The 15,441-nt window shown below is 50.9% G+C and overlaps 1 protein-coding gene across 1 annotated transcript in view; it reads right to left on the reverse strand.

The window, feature by feature from the left end:
• The window catches only part of LOC147905902 (uncharacterized), a 97,317-nt gene extending 85,449 nt beyond the window's left edge, over positions 1-11,868 (reverse strand). Inside the window, exon 1 of the mRNA XM_087379862.1 lies at positions 11,577-11,868. Coding sequence (XP_087235988.1) covers positions 11,577-11,868 — 292 coding nt within the window. The remainder of the gene's footprint in view (positions 1-11,576) is intronic.
• Between the last annotated feature and the right edge of the window lie 3,573 nt (positions 11,869-15,441).

Genomic DNA, 15,441 nt, shown 5'->3' on the forward strand with positions numbered 1-15,441 from the left:
CCTATAGAGAAACGATAGGGTTTGCAGTGGAGCGATCAAAAAATAGACAATACTCAGATACAACTGAAGAACGGAACTCAGAAAACATAGTGCCTGTCGGTAATATGAAAAACTGAATACAAGAACCTCAAGCTGTCGTGTCTTAAGGACCGTGGCTGAGGTGAATCAGAAAGATGATTCCATGTAGAGAAACTGTAGAAAAGATAGCAATAGAGGGAGCGAAGCGCAGTCCTCCATGTAGCTCGATGATGACGAAGAAGATGAAGGGCTAGAACTGCCCTAGGAAATGGCTGAAAACCAGCATGCTCTGAGGAAGGAACCTTCAGGCTATCTGGAATAGCAACATGATGAAGAAAAGGAGCAGATCTAGAGCAGGAGGGGCAGATCTGGAGCAGAAGAAGCAGAGGGGCAGATATGGTGCAGAAAGAGCAGAGGAGCAAAAGAGACAGATCTGGAGTAGGATGGGACAAATCTGGAGCAGAAGGAACAGAGCTGAAGTAGAGGAGCAGATCTGGAGCAGAGGAGCAGAAGTTGGGACAGATCTGGAGGAGAGGATGGAGCAGCCAGGAGGCAGGAAGGAGAGGCAGAAAGAAAGAAAGAAAGAAGTGTATTATTGTCCACTAAAGACCAAAATGGGCCCATGGGACATCAAGAACTCTGCATACAAGATAGCACAAAATCAAGGTGCCACAAAGAAGAGGCATCGTCGAATATCATCTAAGTGCTACGCAATACAATGCAAGTGAAAGTACATAATGTCAAATCTGAGCCTAAATACAAAGTAAACTAGATGCAAGGAAACCACCCCTGGGTGCAAAATGGGGGGATGAGTACAATATGCCAATGCAAAGATACAAGTCCAGGTGTCACGGAGTCTGAGAACCAAAATATGGAAATCCTGTCCATCGACTCTGCCTCCTGCTATGAGAGTACAAATCTGAGCAAAGGTGAGGTGAGCGGCTAGTGGGGCGAGATCTCCATGAGTAAGTCTCCTCCGAAAAGCTGCCATCATCCTGGATCGTCTGGAGATGAAGCGGCGAGTACGTCCCCTATGTAACAAGATCCTGCGGCGTCTACAAACCATCTCATATGTACATCCACAGGGTGGAGGCATGTGTCCTGTGTGAGCTCTAACCTCCTCGTGCTCCTCCTGGTCTCTGTCCTCTAGTATAGCGTGTGCCTGAGCTCTATCAAGCTGGGCTCTATCACGCTCCAATCTGTGCTGATGGTCTCTGAGGTAGTCTCGTCGAAGCATAGTGGCCTCCCTGACATAAAGAGCTAGGCAATGCTGATCCTCGTAGTCCATCACTCGTGAGAGAGGTCCAAAGCCATCCGTGAAGAGACAGTGGAATCTACCTCTGAGCTCATAATATAGCGGGCATCTGCAAATGAAGTGCTCCTCTGACTCCACCTCTCCCATGGTGCAACAAGGGCAGATCCTCGTCTCTCGGCCTGGTCGCCGTCCATCCTCCATGCGTCGCATCCTACCAGTCTCTATCTCGAGCTGATGCGAAGAGACTCTAAGCTGGCCAAGGGCAATCCTCAGTGAGTGGGACATGTGGATACCTGTATAACCTGGTGGAATGACAAATCCATCCTCTGAGATCCGAAGGAAGTGGTCACGATATGTGGCCATCTTCGTCGGAAGCTGCGTGGGATAAATCCAAGTGCGATACGTATGAAGCTGCAGCAAGTCTGCTCTCGTGACCTGGCTAAGCTCGTGGCGAGTCAACTCAAGATGAGGGGCATCTATGCTGTATCGAAAGGGAGGCAGTCTATCCATGTCTAGTCCAAGAGATGTGAGCCACCTAGTGAGTCTGAAGTACCAGCAGTATCGGGCCCCAGATCGCCGTGCCAACTCCATAGAAGATGCAAGTGCTAACCATGGCAACTGAGCTCTGCCTGCTGCTGAGTCTCCAAACTCCCTAACCCTGTGCAAATACATGACTGACTGAAACGCTGCATCCAATGCAAGGGGAGTAGCTCCAAACTCTGCTAGCATGATCTCATGCGGAACTGTAGCCTTGGCCCTAATGAGCTGAGAGAACATGATGATCTGTAACCTCTCTACTCGTCTCCGATCTGCAGCGCCGAGGTCTCCTGCCCAGAAAGGAGCCCAGAGAGAAGGCAGCAGCCAGGAGGCAGAGAGGAGCAGAACTGAAGAGGAGAGGTAGAAGTGGAGCAGGCGGGGCTGCAGCAAAGCATGGAGGAGAAGAGGAGCAGCTGCAGGTCCTGTCCTGTCAGAAGGAGTGTGGGGGCAGATGCCTTTTATAGGCCAGACCTAGCTGGTCGGCCAGCTGGTCGGTGGGCCTGCCAGCTGGTCGGCCAACTGGTCGGCCAGTTCTGGTCGGCCAGACCAGCTGGACTTTCTGGCCACTTGTTTGGCTGAGATGGCTGGCCTTTTGGCTGGCCTGTGAGCTGTTCGATTGCCCCATAAATTGGGGATTGCTTAGTTGCTGAATACCCCCCTCCACCACCGACAGCCTTTTCACCCCACCTCTGATATTAGCCCTCCTTCTAACAATGGGGGGGCTCGTCATGCCCCCACGCTAGGACCTGCCACCCAAAAAAAAAAAAAGGCTACAGGATAACAGGAGTCAATTTCCGAAATGAGAAAAGGGGAGAAAGACAAAGACAAAATCAAGAAAGAAGACAAAAACCAGCAGATACAATTGAAGCTCGAGGATGTGAATAAGCGCTTCAACTGGAGTGGACTCGGAGTGGATAGCAAAGTAATTCATAAGACGGGATCTACCTCAGCTTCAGCTTCAACTTCAGCCTCAGCTATAGCCACATCTGCAGTCACATCCACTCCAGCTACTTCTTCAGCCACAAATATACCCATGACAGGAGGTCCAACATCGACTTCCTCCCCCTCTCCCGCGAGCGATAGAGGGGTCGACACCGATCTCCTCCCTCTCTCCTTCTCCCACTACAGTTACAGTCTCCCTATCTGCCTCATTGCCTATGTCACCTACATCTGAGGTATCATATATTGTCTCACACTACTCGAATTTTCTTTCCCTCTTCCTCTAACAGGGCCAAGGGCCCCTCTGTGCACTGTATGGGCACCTCCGACAGCACCAGGGCTGCCAAACAGCAGCGTGACCTGCAAAAGAAGCCCCCGCAACAGGTACTAGGGCTCTCAGGCCCCCCCACGATCTGGGACAGGGCTCAACGCCCTCCAAACACCAGCAAACTACTCCAGGGGGCTCCTAGCTCCCCCGGTGGGCTGCTATCTCTGTCCAAACACCCCCAACTGCCCTTGGACTTCTCAAGGGTTGCCATGGGCAGCCCCTAAGGTGTGGACAAACCCACAGGACCACACAGAAGGACCTGCAAAAATAAAGAACAAAATCATCATGACAATGAGGAGCTATGCAAAAGCTCTTGAAAGAGCAATGACAGTCTATATGGCTGGCTCACCACCCAAGAATGCTTCGAGGTCTTGACTCACCTCAGTAAAATTTGTATGGCTTTGATTGAGAAAGTAGATAGCATCGAGACCACCAATGTGGCACTGATGGCAGAAAAAGCGCACATTGACAAAACATTGAATGAAATCAAGAAACAAGGAGGACATATGCAAGAGGAATAGAGGAAGGAGAAAAGCAAGAAAGATGAATGGGAGAAGGAGAAAGAAACATGGGCAGCTGAAAAGACCAGCCTCAATGATAAAATGCAAGCCATGGGGACAGAATTACAGCAGCTGAGGAACATGCAAGGGACAATGGAAGGGACGTGCAAGGCAATGGAAGAGCTGAAATCTGAGAATGAGAAGCTCAAGAAGAAGATGGCAGCCTTACACACTACTATACAAGGGAAGCATGCTGAGTTCACACAACAAATCACTAAAGGGAATGCAAATATGCTAGAATGGAAGAATGTGGTTAAGAAGGGTGCAGGTGATCATGGGATCTAGGACGATAAGGAGTAAGCCCTCAGTTCCCCATCAGATCATATAGGCAGAGTTCGCCATGACACCTCTCCAGGTGGACGCCCTCTTTCAGACCGTGACTTTTCTCCACAAAGTTTCAGCCCCACCTCAGTGGAGATTATCGAGACTCGCACTAGAGTCATCCCGACGACGACTGGCAAAGAGGGGCTTTGATACAGCATGGTATGCATGGGTTTCCATGTGGTTTGATAGCCACGGTATCCAAATGGATAGGCTGAAGCTATGAGTATCTATGTTAGATCTCAAGCTGACATCTTTGGGCTGAGACTTCCCATCAGAAGGGAAGAGGAGCTACTTGACAGTGAGTTGGCAGATGACACAGCAGTTTACTTGGATGCCACTCCACAGACGCTCACTTCTTTCAGGACAGCATTGGATTTATTTTGCTTAGCGGCAGGGGCACAGATAAATTGGCATAAATCCAATGGCTTTTGGATCAGTGATGAGGACACTCCAGTTTGGGGGCTTGACATAGGATTCACTTGGGTTCAGAGGGGTGAGCCTATTAGGTATTTGGGCTGCCAGGTCGGCTTGGATATTTCTACCATGCAGCAGTTTGCTCCCGTTTTGGAGAGCATCAGAAGGAAGCTTCTTTTTTGGAGCTCAGCCAAGCTGGATCTTGCCTCTAGAGTTGTGGTGGTCAACCAGGTCCTCTTGGCCACGACCTGGTTTGTTTGTTCATGCTGGTGCCGTTCTAGGGACTGCATCATTCAGCTCAAAAGACCGATCAGAAACTTTCTCTGGAGTGGGCTTGATGGCACAGCAGATGCCTTAGCCAGGGTGGCTTGGGAGACCCTCATCCTCCCTACACAGGAAGGGGGTCTCAATATTATTGATCCAGATTTACAGTGCAGAGCTTTACTTTGCAAGATGGTGGTGCGGGGACTTATGCCAGGGCAGGAACCGTGAAGGACTTTCTTATCGGCAGCATATAGAGGTGCACACCTTCTTCAGGAGGAGACTGGATGAGCAGTGTTAGGTGGATCTTCACCACAACACACCTCAAATCACCTTTGTCCCCTCTCATGGTTGCCATTCTGAAAGCTTGGGCCAGTTTCAGAAGCACTCTTCGAAGGATTCCTCCTTCCTCTCGGGAAGAGATTGATAGGCAACCCATCATGTGGAATGACAGTATTTTAGATGATCATGGCAGACCACTGGGTGCCTCACTCTACATGCAGTGGTCCAGGTGGGAGAGGGGACCTGCATCATCCATGGGGTCTTGGAAAGCTTTCCGTAGGCTTCCAGAGGAGACCAAATCCAGGACATCTCAGAGGGAGTGCAGGGAGAATCTTGCAAATTGAGGCAGCCCTTCCAAAGGTTTGGGTAGACACAGATGATACGCCACTCACTTCCTCCACTTGGGCAGGTGCTTTTACGAGAGGCGGTGTTCCACTTCAGGTTTTGGCCTTTCGAGATGCACAGGAGGATGCTTTAGTTTTTAGTGTCCAGGATGGTGGCAGATTGCTCAGGTCCACAGAGGACATCTTGCTTGAGTCTGCTTTTCAGCCTATCAGGGTTGTAGGTCTTTTGGTGCAGGGATCAGATTCAGAGTGGTTCCTAGACCCAGACCCCTGGCTACTCTCCACCGGGTCTTGGAGGCTCTAGATCTTTGGGGGAGTTCCCATCAGGTATTTGCAGTGGGACCCCGGAGAGTGGGAGTGGGTTGACGCAGGGCATCGAGAGAAGAGCATCCCCTTCTTTCGTTACACGGTCAGTAATGCCAGGAGATATCAGCTCAGTAGTAGAGGTTGGAGACCTTCCAGAGTTCCTCATTGGGAGACATTTGATATCACTGCGGATCTGCAGAGGTGCTTTTGGGAGAGACTCTGGAAATCCCACAGGAATAGAAAGATCACTATCTTCTTTTGGCTTTCTATCCATGGTGGGATTGCAGTAAACCTTTGGAGGTCCAGGTTCGGAGCCGACCCTACTTGCCCTCGATGCCTCTCTGCTTCGGAGACTATTCAGCATTGCTTATGGGATTGCAGACAGGCAAGGATGATTTGGATAGGGGTAGCCAGGACTTTCAGTCACTTTGCCCACTCCCCATTTTTTATGACATGGGGCTCAATGGCTTGGCTTTCTCTTACAGGACCTCAGGTTTTCTATGAGAGTTGACTCCTCTCGGGCCATTTCGGTTCGACGTCATCGGATTGAGTCCTGTTCGTTGGATGTGGTACCACACCTTCCTTTTACAGCTGTACATGCCTCTGTGGATACTTCTTGGGAGATTCTAGCGAGCATAGCATCCTGGCATATCCAGAGAGCCAGATGCACAGAGGCTTTGGAGGGTACTCAGGTTCATCCCTTGCACACATTGGACAGACACCGTACATACTTTGATGGCCGTATGGACGGGTATGCACGGAGACTCCTGTGCAGCCTTAGCTAGGAGGGCTTCTTTCTTCAGGGAATGGAAGGATTCTCCTTTCTTCTCTGAGACTACTACAGGGTTAAGGTGGCACTTTCAGTCTCAGCCTTGGTTGTTTTCCACCTCACTCTAAGGGGGTTTTTTTTTTAATTTATCCTTATGATTTCATGATGTATTCCGCTTTGAGCTTGCTCTCGCGGGTTTTTTCTCTTACTTAATAAAAGTTTTTTTCTTGGGGAAAAAAAAAAATGGATGGGCTCCCTCCCTTTTAGTACAGCATGGATGCACCACCGGAGCTCATTCCACATGAGGAGGTTAACCGTATCATACGGTTAGACCTTCTCTAGCTCCACACATATCGGGCTTTGGGTAGGGGATCAGGAGTTCCCCACCAAGACCCAATTCTATCATGAGCACTTTCTAAGGATATCGGAGCATGGTCTCATCATCATCATGCCCTAGTACCTCAAGGATAGGAGAGTCTCACACACCTTGCACATTGCTATCGAACAAACACGAGTCTCATCCCCCCAGTTGCGGATTGAGGCAGGGAGAGTGGCTGGCATACATAGAGAGTAGTGGGTCTATAGACTATGCACGATGGGGGAGGTTGAGATAGAGGAGCATTTTCTCTGTGTCTGTCCGGCCTACTATGAGATCCGAGGGCAATACCACTGTCACTTTCAAGAGGGGCTTGGCTTCGGACCACTCACACGGTTGATACGTTTTCCCAACCAGGTTTGCATTGGGCTCTACCTGATTGAGATGTGGAGAGTTGAAACACATAGATTCCGTTGTGTGGCAGGCCAGAGATCAGCTATAGTTGATGCCTCAGGACACCGAGCTAGACCGAGCGCAGAAACGCAACACTGATTTTTACGCATCCAAGCCAGCACCAGATGAATCGAGGGGGAGGAGCTGGAGCAGAGAACTATGGATGAGCATTGTCACCAAGATGTGGCATTACTCTCGATGTAGCCCATCAGATATAGAGATTTAGAAGAGCACGCCCCCCGCCACCGCGGGAGATAGCCCAGAAGACACAGATACATGAGCTCTTTGCATCACATCAGAGGGCCATGAGGGAGCCGGGCTATATAGAACTTGCACATGTACTTGGAGCTCTAGTTCTAAGCAGTACTTGATTGCTCTTTTCCTACTATTTTGTACTAGCTTTTTGCATTTTTAGCACTCAGCACTCAGCAAGGGCCTTAGTGAGCCCTTTGCTTCAACCCACAGTGTCGTATGGGTTACATATATTTTGTACCTTGTCTCATAGACCCGCGAGGTCTCCTAAAGACGTTAATACACTTTTCTTTCTTTCTTTCTCAGCCAGCCATCTCTCCAACACCCAGCTGGTATCATTCCAGCCATGTCTCAATCATCCCCATATCTCACCCAGCTAGCCCAGTCACCATCCGCCATTTTGCACATTCTCCTAGTTTTGTACCACAGCCTTTTCAGTTTCAGCTTGGGCGAGGACTAGCTGACCCATCACCAAATCCCTAGGTGTCTCTGCTCATGGAGGTACACAGGATTTGTGTACGCAAAATGGAGCTGACTTGCTTCACACAGGAGCGAGCCTGCTTCACCCAAGAGTAGGCTCGTGCCATACAAGAGTAGCTTGGGCGAGGACTAGCTGACCCATCACCAAATCCCTAGGAGTCTCTGCTCATGGAGGTACACAGGATTCGTGTACGCGACATGGAGCTGACTCGCTTCGCACAAGAGCAAGCCTACTTCATAGGCTCGTGCCATACAGGAGCAGGCCGGCGTGGAGCAAGGCCTCATCCAAGAGCTCAAACAAGACATCTTACAGCTCTGACAGGAGGTAGCAGCCATCCATGCAATCCCAGGAAGTACCCCAGTGGTCGAGGCACAAATTGCGAGCATGCAATATGTAATTGAGGAGACATCCAGATGGGTAGATGTGGCCAAATGAGAACCTGTGAAAGCAACCATTTCAGCCACTCTCATGGAGAAGCAGCAAAGAGCCAATAAGGCTCTCAACATCAGAGTCTGTGGCATCCCACGCACAGAGGCTACACCGATGAGCGATGCGACTACATTTGTGGCCACTACTCTTGGGATACTTGAGCACAGGATTGAGAGGGCTTGACAGGTGGGAAGAGACCCCGATCGAGAGCAGCCCCTTATCATACGATTCCATGATGCTCCTGCATGACTCCAGCTCTACAGCACAAATCAGTCTTATGGGACCAACTATCTATATCCATAAATGAGGATCTCAACCCCTTACAGGTTGAGGAGAGGTGCACTCTGATACAACAGCGGGATCAGGCTCGCAAGGATGGGTAGTGGGCGGTAGTTTGAGATGGATGACTCCTTACAAGCCCCCGTTGGGCATCTGCCCCTCGTTCCACATAAGGAGGCGGGGTCTATGAGAGTCAGCCTATGGAGACCCTGTCCTGTACCATTTGGAACTGTAATGGTAACTTATGGTCAGAACCAGGTAACTTCTCGAAATCTTAGACAGGTCGTGACATAGTCTTTTATACAAAGACACATCGGAATCTAGAGCGCCCACTACCAGTAGTCAGCGGGTACACATGGGAGTATGCTTACAGAGATGAGACAAGGGACATAGGGGGGGTACGAGGATCAGGAGTAACAATTCTTTACAGGTTCACCCCTAAGGGAACCATCTCAGTAGAGCAGAGAGATACACACTTCAGATTTCTCTGGATCCAAATCCGACACACAGACAGCCGAATTTGTTGTTGCAATATGCTATTTCCCCCTCGAGACCACCCACTTTGCTCGAGATATCCAAGAGGAGACGGAGACATCACCATACAGCTCTTATCAGGACATCGTCGACCTCTCAAGCCGCGGGGAAGTCTTGCTGGTTGGGGACTTCAATGTGAGGACAAAGGTCCGTCAGATACCATTCTCGACTTCAGAGATGATTCCATTTTACTGCCAGACATTGATCTTGAGGACCCAAGTATGATGCAAGTTTCAGCTGATAGACGAGCTCCGAACACATCTTACGGGCAAGCTCTATTAGATCTAGGCAAGATGCATGATCTTATTATTTATATTGGTCTTGATAAATGGCCCTCCTCAGGTGGTTTTACCTGCTTCCCACATGGAGGGGGCTCTAGCACTGTTGATTACATCATGGTATCCCTTTCCTTTGCCTCTCGTATCACTAACTATTATTTTTGGTTGCAAAGAAAGGTACCTTCTATTAATGATTGAAAAACTTCATACAAAACAGCAGCCCCAAAGGTGCTGAGTATGGAAAAAAATCCGAATAAAGGCTGAAAGAAGAAAACCCATCATGTTCCAAAGAAACCCAGCTCACTGTCTAGGGAATCTTTGGTACAAGGGCTAACAGCCAGGTGGGAAGACTATACAATAACCATCGAATCCCTCGCGGAGTGAATATGTAGAAAACTCCTGCAGGCCAAGCCTTGCAGAAACGTGCGTGCCTCGGGATAGTCACCCTAGAGCCTGGGGGTGTCGATGATATCCTGCTAGATGGCAACCAAGGTAGCCGAGGGTGGAACTGGATGCTCACCCATCATCAGACTATAGCGAGCAACCCAAATGTTTCACACCGTGATATTGGGTGCTACCTCCCACACGCTATCCTCCGGAGGGGAATGAGGATCTGGGATATCAGGACAAACCGTCACATGGAGCTCTATCCTTTGAATGCTCTGACCCTATATCTAGTAAGCCGGAGAGACCTCATAAATCTGGAACACGTGTCCTCCCACGGTCAACTAGGCCACCATGCCCCAGGTGTAGTCCCTCTGAAGGCTCTGCATGCAGGTCATAATCTTGAGGGCTCCCATCCAGATCCCCACTGCACTACGATAGCTCCAGAGGCAGTGAGGGATTGTATCTAAAAATCTAGCAGAACAGCAATGACACACTGTCCCTCCACCCACATCTGCTCCAACCATAAGCCTATGGACAAGCCTCCGTGGGCAGCCAGCCAAGAGAAGCCAAGATGGAAGTACGCAGAACCTACGCGAGCGAGCCAGAGGTCCATGCCCTGAGGTCCCATCCACTCATCGATCATCTGGTATATCTGGTGCTCCATCATCGCATTGAATAGCTCTAGTGTCCACTTCTCCACCCTTGTGGAGGCAAAATGGAGGATCCGAACTGGGTAGGTGCACGATCCTACCGCACTGATGCCCCCTTTACGGGGCTGCAGGACCAAAATAGTCAACTCCAAGGGCATGGGGTAAGAATCCGGGATCTCCAAACAGTTCCAAGGTCCCAACTGCCAGAACTCATGCGGTAGCCGCCTCCTAGTATGCATGTAAAGGCCCGCGGACACATCATCGTGACCCCGCTCTCCGAAACTATGGGAAGAAGAAGCTGAGTCTTGGCTACCTAGAGCGCTAACTTGCTGCCAAGCCAAGGTAAGCAGGGGAGCTTTGCCTTGCCCTTGCTCGCGGAAGCGGGGTCAGTTGCTGAGCTTGGCCAGGTGCTCGAGGCAGAGGCCCCAGGCGAGGCTGCAGCTAAGGCTGCGGCTAACTGAGGGGAAGGGGAGGGGGCTGGAGGGGAATTGCGGGTAGTGAGGATAATCACCGGGGAAGGAGCAGGTTGAGGCAATAAGGGTGGGGGAGGCACGGGAGGGGGCTGCGGAGAGGAGGTTGGCGGTTCCACGGGAGGGGGAGAAGAAGGCTGTGTTGAGTCTGCTATTGTCTCCGGAGAAGGGTGCTGCGGTGGAGGCGCCTGCGTCCTCTGAGGCTCCTCCAAGCTCGGAGGAGGGTGGGCCAGAGAGGCTGTGGGCATTGGTACTCTGGGAGTCTCCAGCGTCGGCTCTAGCTACGGTGGGGAATCCTGCAGAGACGAGGAATCTCTCCTCCAGAGGGGCCTGAGGGAGGTCCTAAGGTCGCTGTCTCCCTCTTCGGATCACGTGATACCTGTGGCCTCCCATCGGATCTCCTTGTGACTGTGTAGTTGTTTGTGCTCACCTCTTTCGGTTGGCACGATGTCGTTGATTCTTTCTGGCCCACTTGCCCCTCGTCTTTTTTCCCACCTTAATCCATCTGCCCTTTGAAGGCTCTACCCAGGGGGTTTGCGACTTTGGCTATTGTCCCTGAGACTCCTATTGTGTTTGCCTTGGTGGCCTTTGAGTCCCCTCCCCTCTCATGTCTCTATGTTGTCCATGTGTCTCTTAGGGGGAAGGATGAGTTTTGTATTGGCCTCGTGTGCAATATCGAGCTAGGTGCCCCATATGTCTACACCTCAAACACTGGCCTGGTAAGCCTGAAACTTCCTGACGTTGACGAAGAGTAACTCCCTCCACAGTCTCCAAGAGAATCACGTTTGGGATGGTATCTGGGTTCTCTACCATGAGTCTGAGTGGAGGAACCCCATCATCTGTTACCACTGCTGCCTCAGACTCTGTTGGGTACTCCAAAACTATGCCAAACGCTTGTCCAATGGAAGAGAGGATGGACTTGTATTCCCTCAGAAGCCTCGAAAAGCAGAGCGTCGCTGGGAAGCGAGGAACATGGTGAGTCGAGCCCATGTCCTCCACCATGAATCCATGATACCAAGGGATGAGGTAAACCAAATGGGTCCCAGGAGGATAGGCCTAGCTCCACGAGAGTAAGAGTGGTATCCGGGGAGCCTAGCTGGAGGAGGAAAACACCACGTCCATAGATAGTGACCTCTTGAATGTGATCACCGTCTAGTGCCAAGCTGGCTTGGATCCAGTCCTGCCAAATCTGCCTCCTCGAGGGAGTGAGGCCTACTATCGTGCTTATGACAGCCCTGTCTTGCAAGAGATTCACTGCCTGCTGTACCTGTTGCTTTTTCGCTGGTGATAGAAGAACTTTGACATCTGGGGGAGTCGAGGGTGCTGCCCTAGAGCCCCTCTGGCCTCGCCATCAATGTACCAGTCACTAGCAATAAGCAATAAACTACACCAACCTAAAAGAGGAGGAGAGGAAGAAAGAAGTAAAAGCGCCTACGAGGAGAAAGCCCTAATGAAATGAACCGGCCTGGCCTGAGAAAATCATTGAAGTTCTTCCACAGGCAAGCTCCGAAATCCAGAAGTGAGCTATCACAAAGAAGAACACTAGCTCGGAAGCAGCTTCCAATGAACTTGTTGAGGGAGCTGGTCGAGCAATGGAAAAGGACAATGACTGTACACTGCCAGTAGCATCTGAAGTCTCCTTTGGGTGAAGTAGATTGCAATCGAAGAGCACCAAAAGGAGAACCAATTGACCCACAATGGCTGTGGGTTTTTCTGCGTGATCACGAGCTGCTTAACCAAAGCTGAGTTGCGAGGGTAATGTACAAGCTTGGAACAATATGACACTAGCTGTGGGAGCAAAGGCGCAAAGGGAGGGGCTGCGAGATTAGTCCGCTTCTAGCCTGCAGTCCACGATGGGCAGCAAGGCCTTGCGATGCCAAAGAAGGGCACACGGCGCGAGAGGGAGGGGGGGTGGGTGGTGAGCTCGCAGGTAGAAGGCGTCCGTTCCAAGTTTGGACATGTCTATGGTCCAATTTGCAGCCAAGGAAGATCTCCTCCAGCAAAGCCAGGGTTAGGCCTAGCTATAGCAGTGATCCGTCTACCATCGAAAATGATTCTCTTTCAGGCTCACTTCTGGACCCTTCAGCAGTGCGCTAACCTCTTCGGTGTAGATGTCAGTATTGGGCACGCATAGCAGGGATCGAGCCAGTGGCGACTCTGGTCTGTCGGTGCACGAACACAGGTTACTCTCCCTCCAAACCTTCGGCGGAGTCACTAAAGTCAAATTTCTTAGAATAGGCTCCAACGCACAGGCGAGCCTTGTTCAGTGCTACACCTTCCCCATGAGTTTGACTATGGTTAGTTGGAATATGCATCGCCTTCATGACCGTGCGCACAATCAACCGCAGTATTTGATTCTCCATCAGGAACTGCAGCGGGCTCTAGTAGGTGGACCAGTTGACTTTCTCTTGATTTAAGAGCACATGTTTTCCACAGTAGACATCACACGCCCTCACCGTCTTCTCCCTGGCAGGGGCCTAGAGGTTTGGTCCCCAGCAGTTGGCAGGAGTGAAGAGGTCTGCATCTCAGTATCCCAGGTGGTTGCCCCCGATATTTTTGCACAAGGCAAGGCCACGCAGTGTGGATGGGCCTTCAGGTAGGAGAGGCTCAAATTGGTGTCTTGAATGTGTACGTAGCCGCTTGCAGACAAGACCGCCCGGCTCGATAATCATGAGTTCTTGGAGGATAAGTAGGGAGGAGCCTCTTTAGAAGAGATGCCAGCAGGGGAGAGGAGTAGTTGGGAGCACTTCATTTTTGCGATCTGTGGCAAGGACCCTTGGCGAGAGCCTGAGTTTCCAGGACCCCGGGCAGCCTACGTTTCTCCTTTGGGCAGCGGAGGTAGGATGGACTACTTGAGTGTCTGCATAGATTCTATATTGGGGATTGGGCTCTACTCCACAGTGGGTCCACTGGCATTTTAGCATGCACCACGATGTCGGACCATTCTCCAATGGTTCTACACTTAGAGCAGCCCCGTCGTCTCATGGACTCCCCCACAAAGGGGTTTGTATATTAGATGTTCTCTTCCAAGAGGCGGACGTTCAACAGTTGATAGCAGATCTCTCGAGACAGCCTGAAAGCAGACCCGAGGAGGGATGGGCGGCTTGGGTGGCTGAGAGGATTCAACGTAGCAATTGGGAGCTTCAGAGTTAAACCCTCAGACGGAGAGTGGCTCTTCAAGAGCGGGAGAGAGCCCTTCGCAGAGACCTTGCATCTATCGAGAGACTCCAGGAGCATCCCACTGGCTTAGGGATTGCCTGGAGTTTGCACGCTTGGAGCTGCAGGATTTGGAGGTTCGCAGAACAAAGTTCTCATACTACTCTTCCCGGGCCAGGCGGGTTCAGCAGGGAGATAGGATGATCAGACAGTTCTTTAAAGCCACACGACCACGATCTGCAGGAACCTAGCTTATGCGGCTTCGAGACCACATGGATACATGTGCACATACCAACAGGAGATCCTTGAGATGTCTACAGCCTTCTACAGCCAGCTTTTTCAGTCAAAGGAGGTATCGTCCACCACCATTCTGGCTAGAGAGGCGGTTTGCAGGTCCCCTCATTAGTTTCGCAAGGCCTTAACAAACGATTAGAGGTTCCTTTCACGGATGAGGAGTTGTGGGAGGCCCTTCCAGCATAGAAGTGCCCTAGTGAGGATGGCCTGACCCCGACCTTTTTTTGATGCTTCTGGGAGCATATCTCCAATCCCTCTCAAACTGGCCTGCAAGGATTTCTTCGACTTAGGATCCCTCCCACACTCCTTGAGCAAAGGCTGGATTTTGAAGGGGGGCGATAGATCAGACATTCGGCAGTGAAGGCCGATTACCATTCTGGACACTATTTACAAGATCTTCACCAAGGTCTTGAGTCTACGTCTGAGACCCCACATCCCAGATATCATTCATGAGACGCAGACCGGTTTTGTCTGGGAGCGTAGTATCCTCGATGACATCTTCACCCTTTGGGAGGCACTGGACTGGGCCAGGGAGAAGGCACAACCGCTAGCCGTTCTCAATTTCAAGAAGGCATATGACAGGGCGGAGTGGTCCTTCTTGGAGGGGACCATGCAGAGGCTCAGTTTCTCAAAGAGATGGATCAGAGGGGTATCAGCTCTCTATACGGGCAACTAAAGCCACATAATTATTGGGGGGCCACACAGGCGAGGCCCTCCATCTCTCCCACTCAGTGAGGCAGGGCTGCCTGCTGGCCCCTTATCTTTTCCCTTTTGTGGCAGAGGCCTTAGGTTATTGTCTGTATCCCTGGCATTACAAGGATGCGGCTTCCGATCAGGCAGAATAAGGAGCTCCTTGACTCCGAGTTCGCAGATGACAGCGTTCTATGTGGATGGCTCTGCGGCTAGCCTCGAAAGGGTGAGAGGGGCCTTAGCCATTTATTGCGAGGCTTCCGTAGCTCGCATAAATTGGGCCAAATCCGTTGGTTTCTTTGCATGCTCAGAGGACACCCAAGAGGCTCGATACTGGGGAGCTGATTTTGGCTTTCGTTGGATACCGACATGGGAGACGTGTTAGGAACATGGTAGAGAGAGAGGGAGAGAAGGTTAGGGTGTGAGGAAATAATA

The sequence above is a fragment of the Dipteris shenzhenensis genome, chromosome 1 (genome assembly GCF_047967505.1).
Source record: "Dipteris shenzhenensis isolate YYH24624 ecotype China chromosome 1, Dip_SZ_1.0, whole genome shotgun sequence".
Taxonomy (NCBI): domain Eukaryota; kingdom Viridiplantae; phylum Streptophyta; class Polypodiopsida; order Gleicheniales; family Dipteridaceae; genus Dipteris; species Dipteris shenzhenensis.